This window comes from Nomia melanderi, chromosome 1, assembly GCF_051020985.1.
Source record: "Nomia melanderi isolate GNS246 chromosome 1, iyNomMela1, whole genome shotgun sequence".
Classification (NCBI taxonomy): Eukaryota; Metazoa; Arthropoda; class Insecta; order Hymenoptera; family Halictidae; genus Nomia; species Nomia melanderi.
Genome location: NC_134999.1, coordinates 13683168 through 13700089, shown reverse-complemented (window position 1 = coordinate 13700089; position 16922 = coordinate 13683168). Strand labels below are relative to the sequence as shown.

The 16922-nt window shown below is 33.2% G+C and overlaps 1 protein-coding gene across 1 annotated transcript; it reads right to left on the bottom strand.

Annotated features, from left to right (window-relative positions):
• Positions 1-4548: 4548 nt before the first annotated feature.
• Positions 4549-8702, bottom strand: LOC116427635 (uncharacterized). The gene is made up of 4 exons (XM_031978205.2): positions 8434-8702; positions 7441-7529; positions 7202-7382; positions 4549-6804 (listed from the first exon to the last, which is right to left on the bottom strand). The coding sequence occupies exons 1-4, from the start codon at positions 8554-8556 to the stop codon at positions 6751-6753; spliced, it is 447 nt and encodes a 148-aa protein (XP_031834065.1). The 5' UTR covers positions 8557-8702; the 3' UTR covers positions 4549-6750.
• Between the last annotated feature and the right edge of the window lie 8220 nt (positions 8703-16922).

Below are 16922 nucleotides of genomic sequence, written 5' to 3'. Positions count from 1 at the left end.
AATAATGCAATTTCGCTGGTACCTTCGTACTTAATACTTAATTCCGCAGGTAGTGCCCCAATTGCTTTGTCAACTCAGAGTTTTAACGATGGAAACATTTTAAAACTGTGTAAACCGAAAATGTGGTTTATACAGATTAAGGGCTGAGACCTATGTTTATTACAGATATTGATCAGATATCTACAGGGTGTTCTCTTCAACTGGATCGGGTAAAATATCTCACAGAGGATTGAAGTTACCAAAAAATGTTTGTATAAAAGTTGTTTGGCTCGAAGGAAAGTACGATGTTACGATGATACGTAAATTATCTTTTTTTTTTATTAGACTTCAAGGACAACTTCATTTTTAACGAAACTATATAATTTTGAACGTATTCATTGATTTATCCGAGAATTTCCTATAAAAAGAATGGTTTAATTATTTTATTCGAATGGGTTAAGTAAAAATACATTGTTTAACACATAGTGCATGATTTGATGCATACAGACCTCAGCAAATAATAATGTACTTTTTCTTTTGCAACAGGGAGGACAAGAGAAATTTTTTCGTAGTTAAGGGAATGCAAATTAGCAAATTGCTGTGAACCTCGCGTGAGCCTGGTCAGTGTTTATGCGACAACTTAAAATCGATCCTGATATGCAGGTGTCACATGCACGGAATTCATTAGTAAATCGATAAGTAACGGTATACTTATTTCACATAGTCAATGTATAATAAATCCATTATTTCTCATTGCAAAAAAGTATGCGATAGAAATTGTCATAAGTTACATTGAACAATTGATGTCTACTAATGTCATGAAATTATTGCGTGACTTCTTCGAAATTAGGAAAGGCATGTAAATAATTATTAAATCCAATAATGAGTCTTATTCCTTAAATATGGTCTCGTATCATTTAAATTGAAACCTTACAAGTACTCTATGCTATTTCCAAAATGTTTAATATACTCAAATGATTTTGCTCGATTTATTACAATTAATTCACAATCACTTGATACAACGTTTTACATTAGCTGTAATAATATCTTTGTTAAATGACAGTTTCAATATTAACGGAATATCATTTATATTTCATATGCATTTCAATTGCTGTTCTAAACTATTTCCAATCGAGACATACAAACCAACTATTTCTCTCGACTATTTCTAATTAAAAGATGCAAACCAACTCATTCTCTCAATTATTTCTAATCAAAACATACAAAAGGAATTATTTCTAGTCAAAACATGCAAACCAATGATTAATCATTAATATTACTCGGAAGAACTAATTGAAATCTATACGTTAATACGTGCAAATAAAAATTCTAAAACATTGGGAGATTTATTTAATACAGACATACTAAATTCATGGTTTCCTGTACTAAAACCATGTTCAACTGCATTTAATACCTTATTCTCACCTGTCTCCTTAATATAAGAACGTCGACAAAGTTTACGTTTAACTTTATTTCATAGTTTCTCGTAGTGAGCCACGTCCGATCAAAATAATTGTTCCGCTTATATTATTCCTCGTTCATCGGGAGAACTAAATATCAGTTATCCTGCATTACCTTGGCAAAGAAAAGAGATTGAAACTCGTGCTCTTCCAACCGTGTTTATTTCACGATAGGAAGCTGTATTTTACATAATGGCATTATTCTTCTCCGTGGGATAGCTGTGTTAACGTAGCTACCTTCCTGGTGCTGGAGTTTCCTTTGTGAATATTATTCAGATTAATCCTCTTAAAACAGTAGAACAGAGACTTACGGTAATGCATTTTGACTATATAAAGAGTTTCGATAAGGGACTGGACAAAAAGACAGCAAGTACCGGCACACTAGCATTCTTTTCGTGAAGGAAGCAGAATCCGCCTTCAAAAAGAATGGTAGTGCATCGTGACAAGATATTTATCTTTTAATGAATCTTCACGGTTTTCTCTGTTGCCAGTGCTTCCACAAATTCAACGAAAAGGGACGGTCTCTGGTTGAAAGATGCAAGCTATCTCGTTTAAATAATGCTCAACAATTCTTTTTATTTGGATATTCATTTCAAAAGTATAGTAGCGACATATCGATGTAGTAGTAACAATAATTATAGTCAATATAATACGCATGACTATAATAGATAATTAATAACAAGTTGATATAATAGTAACCATAGTACAGAAATTACAATAAACGTAATTGCCATTGTCGTAGATTATTGCCAAATATCTGACAGTATCTTCCACTAATTAATGAATTAAATTATAGTGTTGTGGGATATTATTCTATTACAAATATCACGTTCGATAAATACAATATTGTTATTGTACATTGTAAAAATAAAATTCTTCACGCTCCTCCTCTATTATTAAATATTAATCAGAAGAAAGTGGAATTTTATATATTAAGAAATGAATAACATTAATATTCACTGAATACAATGTGAACATTTCACAAGTCTGATTCAATATTATAAAGCAAAGGGTTAAAAGTCCACAAGCAACCATCATGATGAAGGTCTCGGCAATTCGTTTATCAGCCATTTCTTCCAGTTGCAACGAGAGATAAATTCAAAACGAATGCAAGAAGACCGCCGCGTTAGTATCGACAGAACAAACAGTTTTTCCTATTTTTATTACACAGACAATACACCATGCATCGGTTTGTTCGGCGTGTTTACGCGCCGTGGGAAAGCGGCTTAGTGGTCAAAGGCTGCTACCACGGAAGCAAAAGATCCTACGCTCAATTCCCTGTCTGGCACTCGATCGGCCAATTTTTTGCTCTAATTTATTGCAGGCAGGTGTACACACCGATGAATCCTCGGAGGGACTACAAATCCTTAACGAAAAATAGAAGGGACGAGCAAGAGAATAAACGACACGAAAAAAAACATCAAACGCAGCCCCTAACTAACGTGCGTTTCTTTCAAGATATGCCGCGACCGAAATGACTCTTGGAGATTTCTCCGCCGGCAGCTGATGAACAGATTACACCCGTTTGAAGTTTGAAAGGACGGAGCGATACCGGAAGATCACACGAAAATTAACAGGGAAATTTTTGAGTTAATAGGTGACGAGGCGATTCCTATCTTTTTAACTTCGCCGAACGAGAATAACGATCGCGAGGATAACAAGATTTCAATGCGCCAGCTGTATTATACGAAGTAAAAAATTAGAAGTTTGAGATTTGAAGATTTCGTGATGAATTGTATTGGCATCAGTGGTGTTTGACTTGATTCTCTAAATGATCGCACGTGTTAACCGCGCAAAATATATTAAAATTTTGTATAGAAAAAACAATATTAGCAGGTTATTAAAATATTCAATGTATTAAGTGTAATATTAAGTATAAGAATTTCATTATTGCGCACGAGAATTACGAAATTCTTCATTTCTACTGCATCTATCTTCGACATATTATGAGAAAAGGTCATCGAATTGAAGAGATCGCGTCAAAAATATTTTCAGTTTTATCAATGGACTAGGAATATTTGTCCAAATACACAATTTTAGAATTGTTCATTTGACTCGGGACTACAGTAAACCCGTGTTCGATCAAAATGGTCATTTCCTTGTTCCTCAAGATCTTCGCACGCTATAAGTGAAGTTTCAATGAGCAGTTCACTTATCGATCTCCTCGTGTTTGCCCAGTTTCCGATGAAGCTAGTTGGAACAAATCAATTTTGCTGCTTCCATAGAGGCAAAGAAACAACTGGAACTAAGCTAAACGCGATTCGCCCATTTCACAGCGAACAGACATCCGTCAGGCTCCGATGTTTAGTTTATCTGAGCAGCCGTTTGTCCCGGGGATGTACGTCATATCCGCGGTTGGTCAGCCAAGCATGTTTAGAAGTGGCGCGGAACTTCATGATGCGGTGCAGAACTTTCGGAAACTATTGTCTTTTTGCATATCGGGGATCCTCGAAACTTCGGAGCCGACGCAGGAACGCAAATAACTCGACACTGTCTTCCGTGCGCAAACACAAATGCCATAGTTGTTAAACTATGCACCAGGACGCATTCACTTGACTTGAATGACGAGGTTTTATAAGACGTGGCGGTGTGGGGACGGACAGGAAGAAGCTAACACCGTATCTTACAGGAGTTTGCTGCAAACGCTGGACCAGTGTTTCTCAAACTGACACCGAGGGACAATTTGAATATTTTACGTGGCAGTTGGAAAAAACGCTGGTAGCCTCGAGAAGCACATCCCGCGGATCAACATGAAATTTTGAGGGAAGAGAAAAAAGTGGTTTGTTTGAAGCTGTCATAGTCAAGAATGGGGTTGGACGTTTATGGATATGAAAGTGCAAAATGCCACGGAATACGTACAGTTTGAGAGAATATATAAAATTTGGAAAATGTTGTGCTTTTTACAATATTCGCTGGGGGGAACTGTTTTCTAGCATAATCGAACTTTTATAATTATTAATTATGATCGTTGTTTGTAATGATGAGTGATCAAAGTGTAGATATAACTATTATTTTGAATTTTATGTAGTGACTTGTAATCACTTTTGTTAGATTGTTGATCGAATGAAGAGATTTACGTACGTTTTTGGAAACATTGATTGCTTGCAAAGATATTAATGGATTCTTAATGTTATTATTTTATGTATACTTGCAGAATAATTACAAGTAATCATTATAATTACGTACTGCAATAAGTAATTACCGCAGAGTGGAGAAAGGATCACAGATGTAAAATTTGACTTTCGGATTTTAATTTATGTTTTAGGCGTTAATTACTTTCACGCAATGCATTGAATTCTGCATAGACGAAAGGTATGTTTTGGTATAATATTTGAAAAAATAATAAAATTTTCTTTAACAAAAATGTACATTTATTAGCAAGGAACTATTAATACTGTAATTGTAATATTCTGAGGTGTATAAATATTTACACTGTAATCGCATATATTAATATTAAATTTTCTTCTCGCCTTGATTTATGATTATATTTTTCAAAAAGGCATGAAGTTCTTTAAGACATTAAAGTGGATCATGAGTCAAGAAAGTTTGAGAAACACTGCGCTATATGTCTCACCCCTTGTTCCATCATCAGCCCACTTATCTCCGCTACTATCGAGGTCAAGTTGAGTTAACTCCAATATCAATCAGCACTTTATATGGGAAAGCGTTCGGCGATTAATTGTTAATTCAAGCGGAAGCGACGTTTCATGTACGTTTGGAGAAATTATTAATTACTTTTTAAATAAACCAATGACAAAATCAATTCATCAAGAATATAATTTTAGAAAATCAGACTTACGATAGAACATTAATTTTTTTACAAGTATTGCATTTGTTATTTACAACTTTGCATTTTCAAATTTCCCATAAACGCACAAAAGACTGACAGTGTATTGATTACTGACAAAGATATCAGTGAATTTTTAAGATTAATCTTTTATTTCTACTTATAAGGTAATTATAACTAAATATAATATGTTGATTGCATAAATAACATTAGTATTTCAAATTCTGATGTAACAGCTTTTTATAATCACCTTTGCTTCATTATCAGTCATAAAGGTAATACTTCGCATATGCTTGAAATACCATTGATTACTCGTAAGAATATCAATGAATTTTTAAGATCAATATTTTATTTACATGTATAGGGTAGTTACAAATTAATTGGAATTTATTAATAGCACAGATAAAGTTTGTATTTCGAATGTTAGGTAATGGCTCCGTATAATAACCTTCTAATCGTTTTTAAATGTCCATGAAGGGATATCGTAGAGATATAACGTAAAGATGATCGCTGAATGGGGAACTTAATATCCTTGTATAAGACGATATATAAACGGGACTACATAAACTGAAATTACATGGACATCAACGAAACGTGAGAGCTAGTGGAATAATAATCTTATCAATTATTTGCGGTCTCTGTTGAATCTTTTAACGCAGCAGACGCTTTCTATAGTACATCGTATACGTACAGTGGAATCATTTAACACAAAAACTACCGAGCAGTTAAACTGTTTGAAATTTCTTCATAGAAACTCCAAGAATGTATCTATTGAGAATTATCATACAATTCAGTTGGCGTAAATCATATTCTTTAATAATTTTACAGAGAAACATTTGTTATCTTTTTAATAATTGCGGAAAGAAGTCAGGAATAAGTCATTTTGACTCGTCTGGTAGTTCTAGTGTTAAATTCCACCTTAATCATCTATAGACCCATGGTGACTACTGAAAAATACCGAATGAAATTGAGTAATTAATCAACTTAAACTTTTAAACACACAGTAAAAGTTCAACGTCATTGTAACTTTAGAGTTACAAGATATATTCGTTTTAATGAAATTATTAAATCCATGGAATACATCGTTAATTTGTATTTATAGGTTGATATTTATTAATTTCCTACTGCACAAATTTTGTTATCACGAAAAGAAAGTTGGCCCATAGACAATTAATACGTAGGTTAATGCAAAATTTTCGGGAGTCCACGACATTCAGTTTATGTTACTTTCGTAAAGTTTCACATTTTTAAGGTTAGAAACTGCTGAAACAACGCAATGGAAAATGTGTTACTGTTGAAGGAGAATATTTGGCGAAACATTAGAAGCATTAGCTGAAACTCATTTGTGACTTGTCCCATATTTTCCCGAAACTTGCAGTAACCCACGTGTGTACGTTGCAACTGGAGTACGGTAAATATATCAAAATTTCATCGGGATGCGTAATATGGCAAACGAAATGATATTATTGCAGGATACGAATTTTATATTCACAGTTAACATTGAATTCTGAAGTTCTCCGATAATTATACCATCTTACGTTTCGTGCTCGCAGATAATTTTCCTTTATGATGCTTGTCCTACAATTAAATAAATTCGGAAATATTAATATTCCAATGCGGAGTATAATCGGAATCATCGAATAAATATTCTAGATGAATAAGAGACTCATTAACCAGTTCACTGTGGAATTTAGTTGGAAAAACCTCTGGTTCTACGCGCAATGAAATCAAAAAATGGAGCGTGTACTCGAACGCAGGACGAATGCACGTAGAGTATATTTTAACGAAAGATCAAAGCGAAACAAAGAAGAATTATATGTTTACGTGAAAAAATAAAGAATTCATCGCTGAAAGAATTAGTATCATGTCAAGCTTTACGATGACGTGTATACTCGTCAAACACAGTTAACTGGTTAAAAGTCAGTTATAAAAATAATGAATCAAAAGGCAAACTTATTGATGTTTCATTACTTACGTATTTTTCTAAAGCGTGAAGCATTTGCGTGACTAACGTCAACATTTTCAGTTCCATGAACTGCCTGGATGTGACCCTTGTCGAAGCCATTGATCTCGAATGATCGAACAACGATGCGATGGATTGCAACAAGAAAGCTAAGAATGCCAGTGACGCTAGCACGCTCAGAGGATCAAAAAGACTGAAACGAGATAAACACTGAATATGATTTAACATTGTTTCGTTTAAGACGTACTTACGGATAATAAGTCGGCGTCATTGCTGTTGCATGCCCGGTGTAATAACTTTTTCTTTGAATATCAGTGAATATATCATTGAATCCAGGAATCTTCGGAATGAAGAACAAACAATAAAGAGATTCTCATTTATAGTCAATTTTATAGTTTGATAGTGGGATTGGCGAACCATCGAATGGAAATAATGTCATTCTTCTCTTCAGCAAATATAGTATTGCAAATGTGTATTGTATTTTTACTGTTATTAGTAGATTTTTATAATATTTTATTTTCAATAAAAAATATTCTATTTTTACTATTATTAATACGTTTTTATAATACTCTACTGCCGTTTAAAAATAATCTATTTTTACTCTTATTAGTGAATTTTTATATTACATTTCCATTTTTATATCATTCTACTTTCGTCTAAGCAATGTTCTATTTTCAAGTTAAACATATTCTACATTTATTATTACTAGTAAATTTTCATGATATTCTATTTTCACTGTTACCAGTATTACATTGCATATAATTCTATTATTTCCTATTAATTTTAATTTAAACTGCATCGCTATAAATTTCCATAAGAAAAGGTCAATCAAAAAATATATTCCCATAAACATTTACATCAATTTTACCTCGTAACCCGCAAAAGATAAAACTAAGAAACATAATTTAATCAAATAAAATCACATTAACACGTCAACTGCCACGGTGGTCACCGAAGCTTCGAAATTATTTAAATACAATTACAATAAGAGAACTGTGGAGTAAAAATATGTAGTAACATAAATAGCTAGATGATAGCGTAATACTAGTATTGTGATAGCGAATCATTAATAATTAGTTTTAATGCCATTCGCTTTTGTTATAAGAGAATACGTATTGATATACAAAACGTTCGAAATTCTCGTGACAGTGAACGCCTTAAAAACATCTAGTATCCAGTGTTTTAAAGGAAAAGTTTACCAATCCCTCGTTTATAAAATTCTTCTTTTAAAGCACACTACGTACAGTTCTAGCAGCAACCGGATAAAGTTTCTGCGTGTCGAAATTATTCGCCATGTAAGAGGCGTTCGTTAATGCACCGCAAAAGATGGAGCCAAATATTTCAATGATCACTAGAATTTTAAACATTCTTCCGCTGGAGATAATTTCGACGTTCGCCACGGTACTCGAGGAACTTCACTTCTGCCGCTTTTAGCGTTTCGGTTATCAGTGGCTTCGCGATTAAAACGATCTGTCCGCTGCTCACTGCCAACAGATAAACTGGTCGTCGTTCTTCCGACGTTCCTTTCTGCCACTGTTCATATATTTATAGTTTCCGAGGCGCATTACCTGCGCATTATCTCACTGCATGCTCCACTTACCCGTCACGGGACAGTTTTGTTACTCTTCTGGAATAAAATGTACGCAAATTGAGCGCTTCCCGTGTGACGAACGCGTGGAACGAATACAATGAACAGGATGGAGGAATAAAAAGGTCATTGTTTTAGGGGATGAACCTGCGACTTGGATCGATGGTGAGTTGCCAAAAAACGGAGGTATCGTGAAATTATTTTCACGCTCAAAAATGAATGTCGATTTTACTACCGGCTGCGAAAGTTTTTCATCAATTTTTAATAGAGAGTTTTAGTATTGATGACCCTGGGGTGCCCCCATATATTTTTACTACCCTTCACAGAGAGTTTTTAATCTTCGAATATATAGGGAAATTATATTCACGCGTGTGCTTAAAATTGATGAAAAATCGCGTAGGGTTCGCATGTGTGAACGGATCAGCGTAAGTTTTCATTTTCATAGCCATCGATTTTTATGAAACGCAATATACCAATTGAACGCTGAAAAATACTTGACACACATCTCTTTTGTTGCTCGACGTTTCGATCCAGAAGCCGGAAACCGTGCCTAAATTTTCAAGTGGAGAACGCGCAGATTTCGGGAAATAATTTCGCGTAAATGGATCAAGTGTTCGAAAGCGCACAATTTGACGATTCAAATTTTTCGTCTAGCATTTCCAACGTATTCGGGCGAAATGTTTTTGTTCCACCTACAACTTTCATAGTTATTTTCGTTTCTCAGCGTGGACCAACGAATAAATATGCGTCGCGTGTCTATATTTCAGTGTTCCACTTTCCCGTGTGATTCCATGGAAATCGATGATCGTCGCTTGGAAATGGTCCCCTATTAGCACGAGTAAATATATCGTTAGATATCAGTCATCCGCGAGCTATAGAAAGCTTTAGGTTCACGCAAAACGTATTTCGGTTTTAACCTCTTGCGCTGGAAATTAATTTAAAGATTTAGCAAAGTGTTGCGTGAAGAATTTTTTACCGATTTCACCCAAATATGAACACTAATTTTGTTTATTAATCATTTTATATAGAATGATACATTTCAGAATAACCCAGTATATGTAATACAATAAGACCATCGATGTTTATAAGACGTCAATGGCAATTTAGAGACAAAAATGTTTCGACATGCGCGGTGCGTCTTTCCAGCGTAAGAGGTTAAGGGTGGCGGTTAGTGAAATAAAGTTTCTCCTTTAATTTAATGTTTTATAGTTTATCAAGTTTTCAAAGGCACGTTATATTATAGAAATATATTTGGTTCACTTAGAAGAAAAATGTCTTATTTTATAAGAACAATGTACAACACACAGTAAACAATATATTACATACTTGAATGCAGTTGTACGTTTATTCATTCGACGTTATTTGTAGAATGGAATTTAGAATTGATCACATGTTGTAAATGTAATTAAACTCTCGTATTGTCATTGGTTTCGAATAAATATTAGTGACACTCGCTGTACCTGCTAACGGAAACAAATTTAAACGAAACCGGCTGAAAACGAATGTCCAATCGGTCGCAGAAATAGAGGGCTTCCCAGATAGTCGTGTCTCGCGTAGATAACATAAATGCCCGAGGACCGAGACTTAAGTACAACGTAGGAGACGTTGGTCACCCAATAAATTTTAAGGGTGTATGACTGTAAGAAGTACTCTCAATTCCATTCGAATCTTCTTTTAGCGGACAAATAATCCCTTCGTACGATTACTGTGATCTTTTTTTTATGAAATTGAATCTCGTGAGAAATATATCCGACAGCGTAATATATATATATATATATATATATATATATATATATATATATATATATATATATATATATATATATATATATATATATTACGCTGTTGGATATATTTCTCACGAGATTCAATTATTCAATATATATATATATTATAATATAGTTATATATATAGTTCATTTTATACAACTCTTCTTTATTATATTCTTTTATAATTTCCGTTTGAGTATCGTGATAATATAATACTAAAATATTTTAAGTTCGTTTTAATTATAATTAATACACTGGTGGAGAGAAGATCCTGATTACTTAAAATATTATTAATTGTAAGTTCATTTTGCGAATTAAGCGATTTAAGAATGATAAATTTGAACAGTTTTTAATATTTAGATACGGATTGATATTATGAAAACCTAAAGAGAATGATTAAACAATATTTCCAGATATTAATAACGCAAAAGCAATGCAAAATTTTATATGAAACGTACATTCCGTTGTTTCGAAGTTACATCGATAACTTTGAAACCACGAGAAACGCAACCGAGGGGAAATGTTTATTTATTGTTATTAGAACATTTGTCTTTCGGCAGCAATAATTCTTTTGTTCCCCGTCTTCGGTATTATAAAAAATTGAGATATAGCACATAGTCAAGTTATATTTACGTCAGCGAGGAATGATCTACTTATTTTACAATAATTGCGTTACCTACGTTAGAATACAAACTTTATTTATAGCTTTAAATCAGAATTATATATTTAAGGGATTAGATTAAAAGTCACATTATAGTGATTGCTCGAGAATTGCTCGTGAACAATCGCAATGTAAGATGATTGATGCCAACTAAAAATGTTTAATAGCGTGAATAATTAGATAATAGTGTTAATTAAAAATTGTGATATCAAATGATCAATAATTCTTTCTATTTATGTTTGCTACGAAAGGATAAGCAACATATAAAACTCTCAAGATCCTCCTGGTAGCCAGCGTGTTAAATAATTCGCGTACAATTCAAAAATTTATTTTCATCCATTTCTCGATGTCCAATTTCGAAACCAATTTCGAACGACTCTCGGCGAAATCATTGTTATAAATATTCCTCAACAATGCACGATAACATACTACAGTATACTTCGCGCACTGTTTTAGTTGCGGAGTTTTCCGAGAGCGAATAGAACTTTATAACAGACGAGATTCTCGAGGCGAATTGCCTTCTTTCCGCAGTTTCTAAAATTTTTATATACGACGTCTTCGATATCTACATTCTGCCAAACAGCCTTACGTAATTTTTCCGATGGCGTGCAATTTTGTAACCCTACAATCTGAATGTATTTCTGAGTGCAGTCGAGACGTACGGATACATAGAACGGAAGACAATATTTTTCTCAAGCTCTCGAGATTCATTTATTAGGAAAGGATTTACTCACGGTTCTTGTTTCTGCTTTTAACTTTTTATTGTACGTAAAAGTTCAAAACCACTTTTGGAATGGGAATACATACAGACCGATGGTGAACGTTGTTTCCTTCTGGATTTATTTATTCAACTTCATCGCTTCCTGTACCCACTGCTACTAAATAAAAAATGCAACACAAATTCCTGCTGCAAATGCTAGCGTCTGCAGTTAAATACGAACCTTTGAATTCTATATGGTCACAGCTATTTACATAGCTTATACGTTTTTAACCCCTTGACATGTGGACTGTCACGGTGATCACCGGTGACCGAAGTCTCTAAAATGCTTAAACTTTTAGTATTTCTAATACTATGTATTCTCCTCTATTATAAAGGAATACACCTTACTATAACAAAACGCTGGAAATTCTCGTGGCAGTCAACGCGTTAAATTACGATTCTGTACCAACAGTTCTAGGATTTGTGAATTCCAAAGATTCTCTTGAAAGTGATTTTTCCCGGTGATAAAATTCAAATTAATAGTATATCCAAGTTCCTATATTACAGACTTTTTACATGGAAAATTCAAATCATGCTCTAATATTTTGATTTGCTTAATAAAAGCATGTTTTAAGCTCTGAAGATTTTATAAATTCTGACCTTTATGTTGTTCATATAACACTGAAATATATGATATTTATTTATTAAATTCTACCCTATAAAATTGTTGTTTATGTAGATCGGGGAAAAACGATATATTTTCAGAATAGCAATCGTTATTCTATCAGGATATAAATTATTGCTGTCGATAACTGTTTTCTAACGAAATTTCAAATATCATATTTCACCTTTTTCAAAAGTCAACTTTACATCCAATGAATCTGATCCAATAAAATCCTTGAATGCTTTGATTACTGAATTGACAGGGATTAAAAGTTACGATGATTAAATACGAGATTAAATAAAATTTGGCGAGTGATATAAATATCTCTAATGTACGCATATATACGTATATATACATACATATACACACGTTCATCGTAAAATAATTGATAAAGGGAGGTATATTCCGTGACGAGCGATTATCCGTTAAACGGAAACCAATAAATCTTCACGCGAAAAAAATTAAGGTATAATAAAGGACGTGACATAAATTGTCGAATATATAATATTACACTCTAGTACAAAAAAGGGCGTTTTGTGTCGCCGCCTCAACAACCGCGAATATATGTTTGCGAAGAATTTAATATTTCAGAAGGAATTATACTTTCAGATGCGAATAAAGTTTCGAGGGTCGCACGAACCAGAAATGCAAATTCATTTTCAGTGATACCCTCTGACAAAAATGTAAATTGATTTCGTGCCACTACAGGCCGTTTAGTTCGATGTATATCGATCCCTTCTCAATCTTTATTACTTCCCATAGCCATAACTAGATTACTGTTTCTCTTATAGATAACTCTTCCGCTACATTTAAATTTCATATTCATCACTTAGCCGGAATGTAACGCTTCAAAATGAATTCCGAGTTTATTATTAGCGAGATATGTTAAGTAAACTTTAATATTATTTTATCTCTCTTTACATGGTGTCAAGTTACTTTTCAATTTCGAGTACCAACACAACACCAACCAACACCAACAGTTATTTTGTGAAAATAGAATATTGGTAATAATATGAAACCGTTGTCATGGAGCTTTCATTATTGGTCAAAATTTTACAAGATTTTGTGGAATGTATATTTAAAAGAATAAATTTCTGTATTTGCTGCTAGCGTGAACTGTATCATTAAAGAATAATAAAAAATATATTCTTAATGTTCTTTCTATTTATTAGCTATGGCACTGGAATCTACATGCATAATTGTACTGGCTGATAGCAAATCTTAGTAAAGGGATTAGCCAACCACAAACCCTACGCTAAACCGACATTCCGGCCTCCACGAGAGAGTATGATTCATTTATCATAAACTTCACTACTGAGAATTTAATGCGCATTAATATCTAATATACGCCGTTAACTATGTAGCAAACATCACTGTCACTGCTGTTTTCTTATTATCAATTATGAATTACAAAAATGGTAGTTTAATTACGATTATTACATTGCTGATTAAATACAGTTCGAGAAATTAGTACTCAGCTGGCAGGAACAATGAAACAAAGTTCTTCCTCTAAAAATTTCGAAGTGTTCAGATAAATATTTGATATATACTGTTTCGAATATTTATTCGTATTTCTCGTATACTTCTGTTGTACCATGGTGGTTTAATTATTGTTAATATTATCAAATATAATCATATTTATAGTTTCTATTATAATATAAAAATAAATATGTACCTTTCAAATATCGATAAAAGATATTAACTTGTATATGGTGATCTTGTAGATATTATGATTACATCATTTCATTCTCAACTAAATTCTCAGAAAAAAATTAATTTTGTGTAATTATCTGTTTGATTGGCTAAACTGTTCCTTCATTGATAGCGTACTCAATTGCGGACATTTATTTCACAGTCAAAATTCTGAGAAAGCTGAGAACAAAGTGTGAAAGATTTTATTTTCATTTGTATTTATTATACTCCCTGTAGTTTTAGATGTACTTTCTATATTATTATATTAAAAGTCCTATAAATGTTTAATCTAGATCGAACGAATACTATGTTGTTTCATACGCGTGGTAAGTATTACTAAAAAATTATTGATCGTTAAGGGTTAAGTGGTCTATTTCTAAGAGAACACCTTGTATATGTACCATTAGTTCGGTCGTATATCAAATGGAACGCTTTCCGATACGCGGAGCACTCCAACACACACGGATATTCCTACCCTCAGAAAAAGTCTGAGGAAGGTGTAAAACGCGGCCTGATCTGTGACAGGACGATAAGAAAAGGTATTCGAAGAAATCTTTCCCGAGGGAGCTCGCTTTGCTAGAAACTATGATCTAATGCTAATAGACTGTTAAAAATATTTTCTAATAACTAATGTCTGCATATTATAAATATTACGATTTATTGTTAACCCTTCACACTCAGAAGTTTTCCACTAGAAATATTTTAACATTTTCTGATGATATCATTTTGTTACAATATTTCTCAAATTGATGCGTTACATAAGATATAATATTAAATATCAAATTTTATAGTTTTACAGTTTGAAATTAGGTGGTGAGTGAGAATCACGTCTCAAGTGCGAAGGGTTAATAATATTGAGAAACAGGAAAATTACATTTTATTATCATTTTGTTCAACTTTTTTCGCAGAGTTGCAATACAAAGTCATTCCTACTTCGAAAAATGTAATAATAATAAATTAATTATGAATAAGATTCATGTACTGTATATTCAGTAAATTTCGTTCGAAAATTTAATAGATTATTAAAATTGTAAGTATAAGATTTGATTCGATTTAATGTAATTAATATACTAACACTGTAATTAACGCAATTATGATATTTGAAATAAAGTTTCATCTCTCTTGAATAATTCAAAAATGTTTCTCATTGTTAACTACTTAAAAGCATTCGATTCTCTTGAACCTGATTGCCGATTGATTCTGTGGTATAGATTCACCGCGTAAAATCGTTACTTCGGTTGTTGAACATCCTACACCTCTAAGAGAGATTGGTCGAACATTTGGTCCTGGTGGACCACTACACCTGATCCAGTTAGGGCAATTCCATGGAGTTAGACTCCTCGTGTCTCGATTCTGTTGTATCGCCTTCTCGTAAACTAAACAACTGACCTCTTAAATTCTTTACTTGGTTTACTGGTTTCTACGATCTCTAATAAACAACTAAACAAGACAAGTGACAAAAACACAAAATAAAATACCAGTAAAACAATACAATTTTTATTCACAGTTCACATATACTCCAAACCATTAATAATTATTGAATCACTTGTGAGAGTGCACTAATTTCTGTACACTTGATTATCGTCTTACATTACCATGGAACATAACTTTTTAAATTCTCATCCACCTTCTATGCAACACCCCTATACACAGTGTTACATTCAAAAACTTTTGTTCCTATAATTATCAACTCTTCGTTTGTTTCGTATAAATGAAAAATAATACTTCGAAGCAATTTCGAAACATTTATTCCTAAAATAAGATAGTGAGTCGAGAACAGGGTCTGTGCAATTCTTAGTTTCCAAGTATCAGATCCATTCAGTGTCGTACGTCAAAAAAGGAATATATAATTTAAAAGAACGGTGCAGTAGTTAGCTCATAAATTCCAAAAACCCCAGCCCTGTCCCAAAAAGTCTTTCGAAATCGTGTTCCACGCTGCTGGGCGAAACAAACGTTTAGCAATGTTCGTTTATCAAGAACAGATGTGGAACACCCCGGAAACATTCCTCCGCGATTTTGTACGATGAATATTCATTCGTTCTAAGCACACCTGTATCTGTTCGTCCTGTCCGAGTCTGTACTTAGAATCAATTAGAATGATACATGATTCGCGTGCGATGCTCCCATTATGAATGGGCCGTAGCAGCACTGTCGGAAGGCAACCGCGGATTATAAATTTATCGAGTTACCGCTCGCCAAGAAAAATTGCATATGCGTGTATAATCATCTTACATTTATTCGCCGACTCGTTGTACTTCTAGCGTAAAGTTACATCACTTCGTATTTCGAGGGTCAACGTGAGTGATATTTTTTTCAACGAGTATTCATTATTTTCTGATGAAATATCAATGATATTTTTTACAACATAAAGAAATACCTTGCATTAATTAAGTGACAGAACTATTTCATTTGGATATTCTATGTGTTGATATGTCATATAAAATTTAATATTGAATTTCCAATTTTATAATTTTATTGGGTCAAATTAAATGGCAACTGAAAGACGCCTCTCGAGTGCAAAGGGTTAATTTCGATTGTCTTATATTTCAGTGTAGGTATTACTAAATCAGCTCCTTTAACGATTTCCCGGAGAAGGAATTAGAAATAAGTCAAGCATAAAGCTACTTGACACATTGTTGATCGATGAGGTAGATTTCTC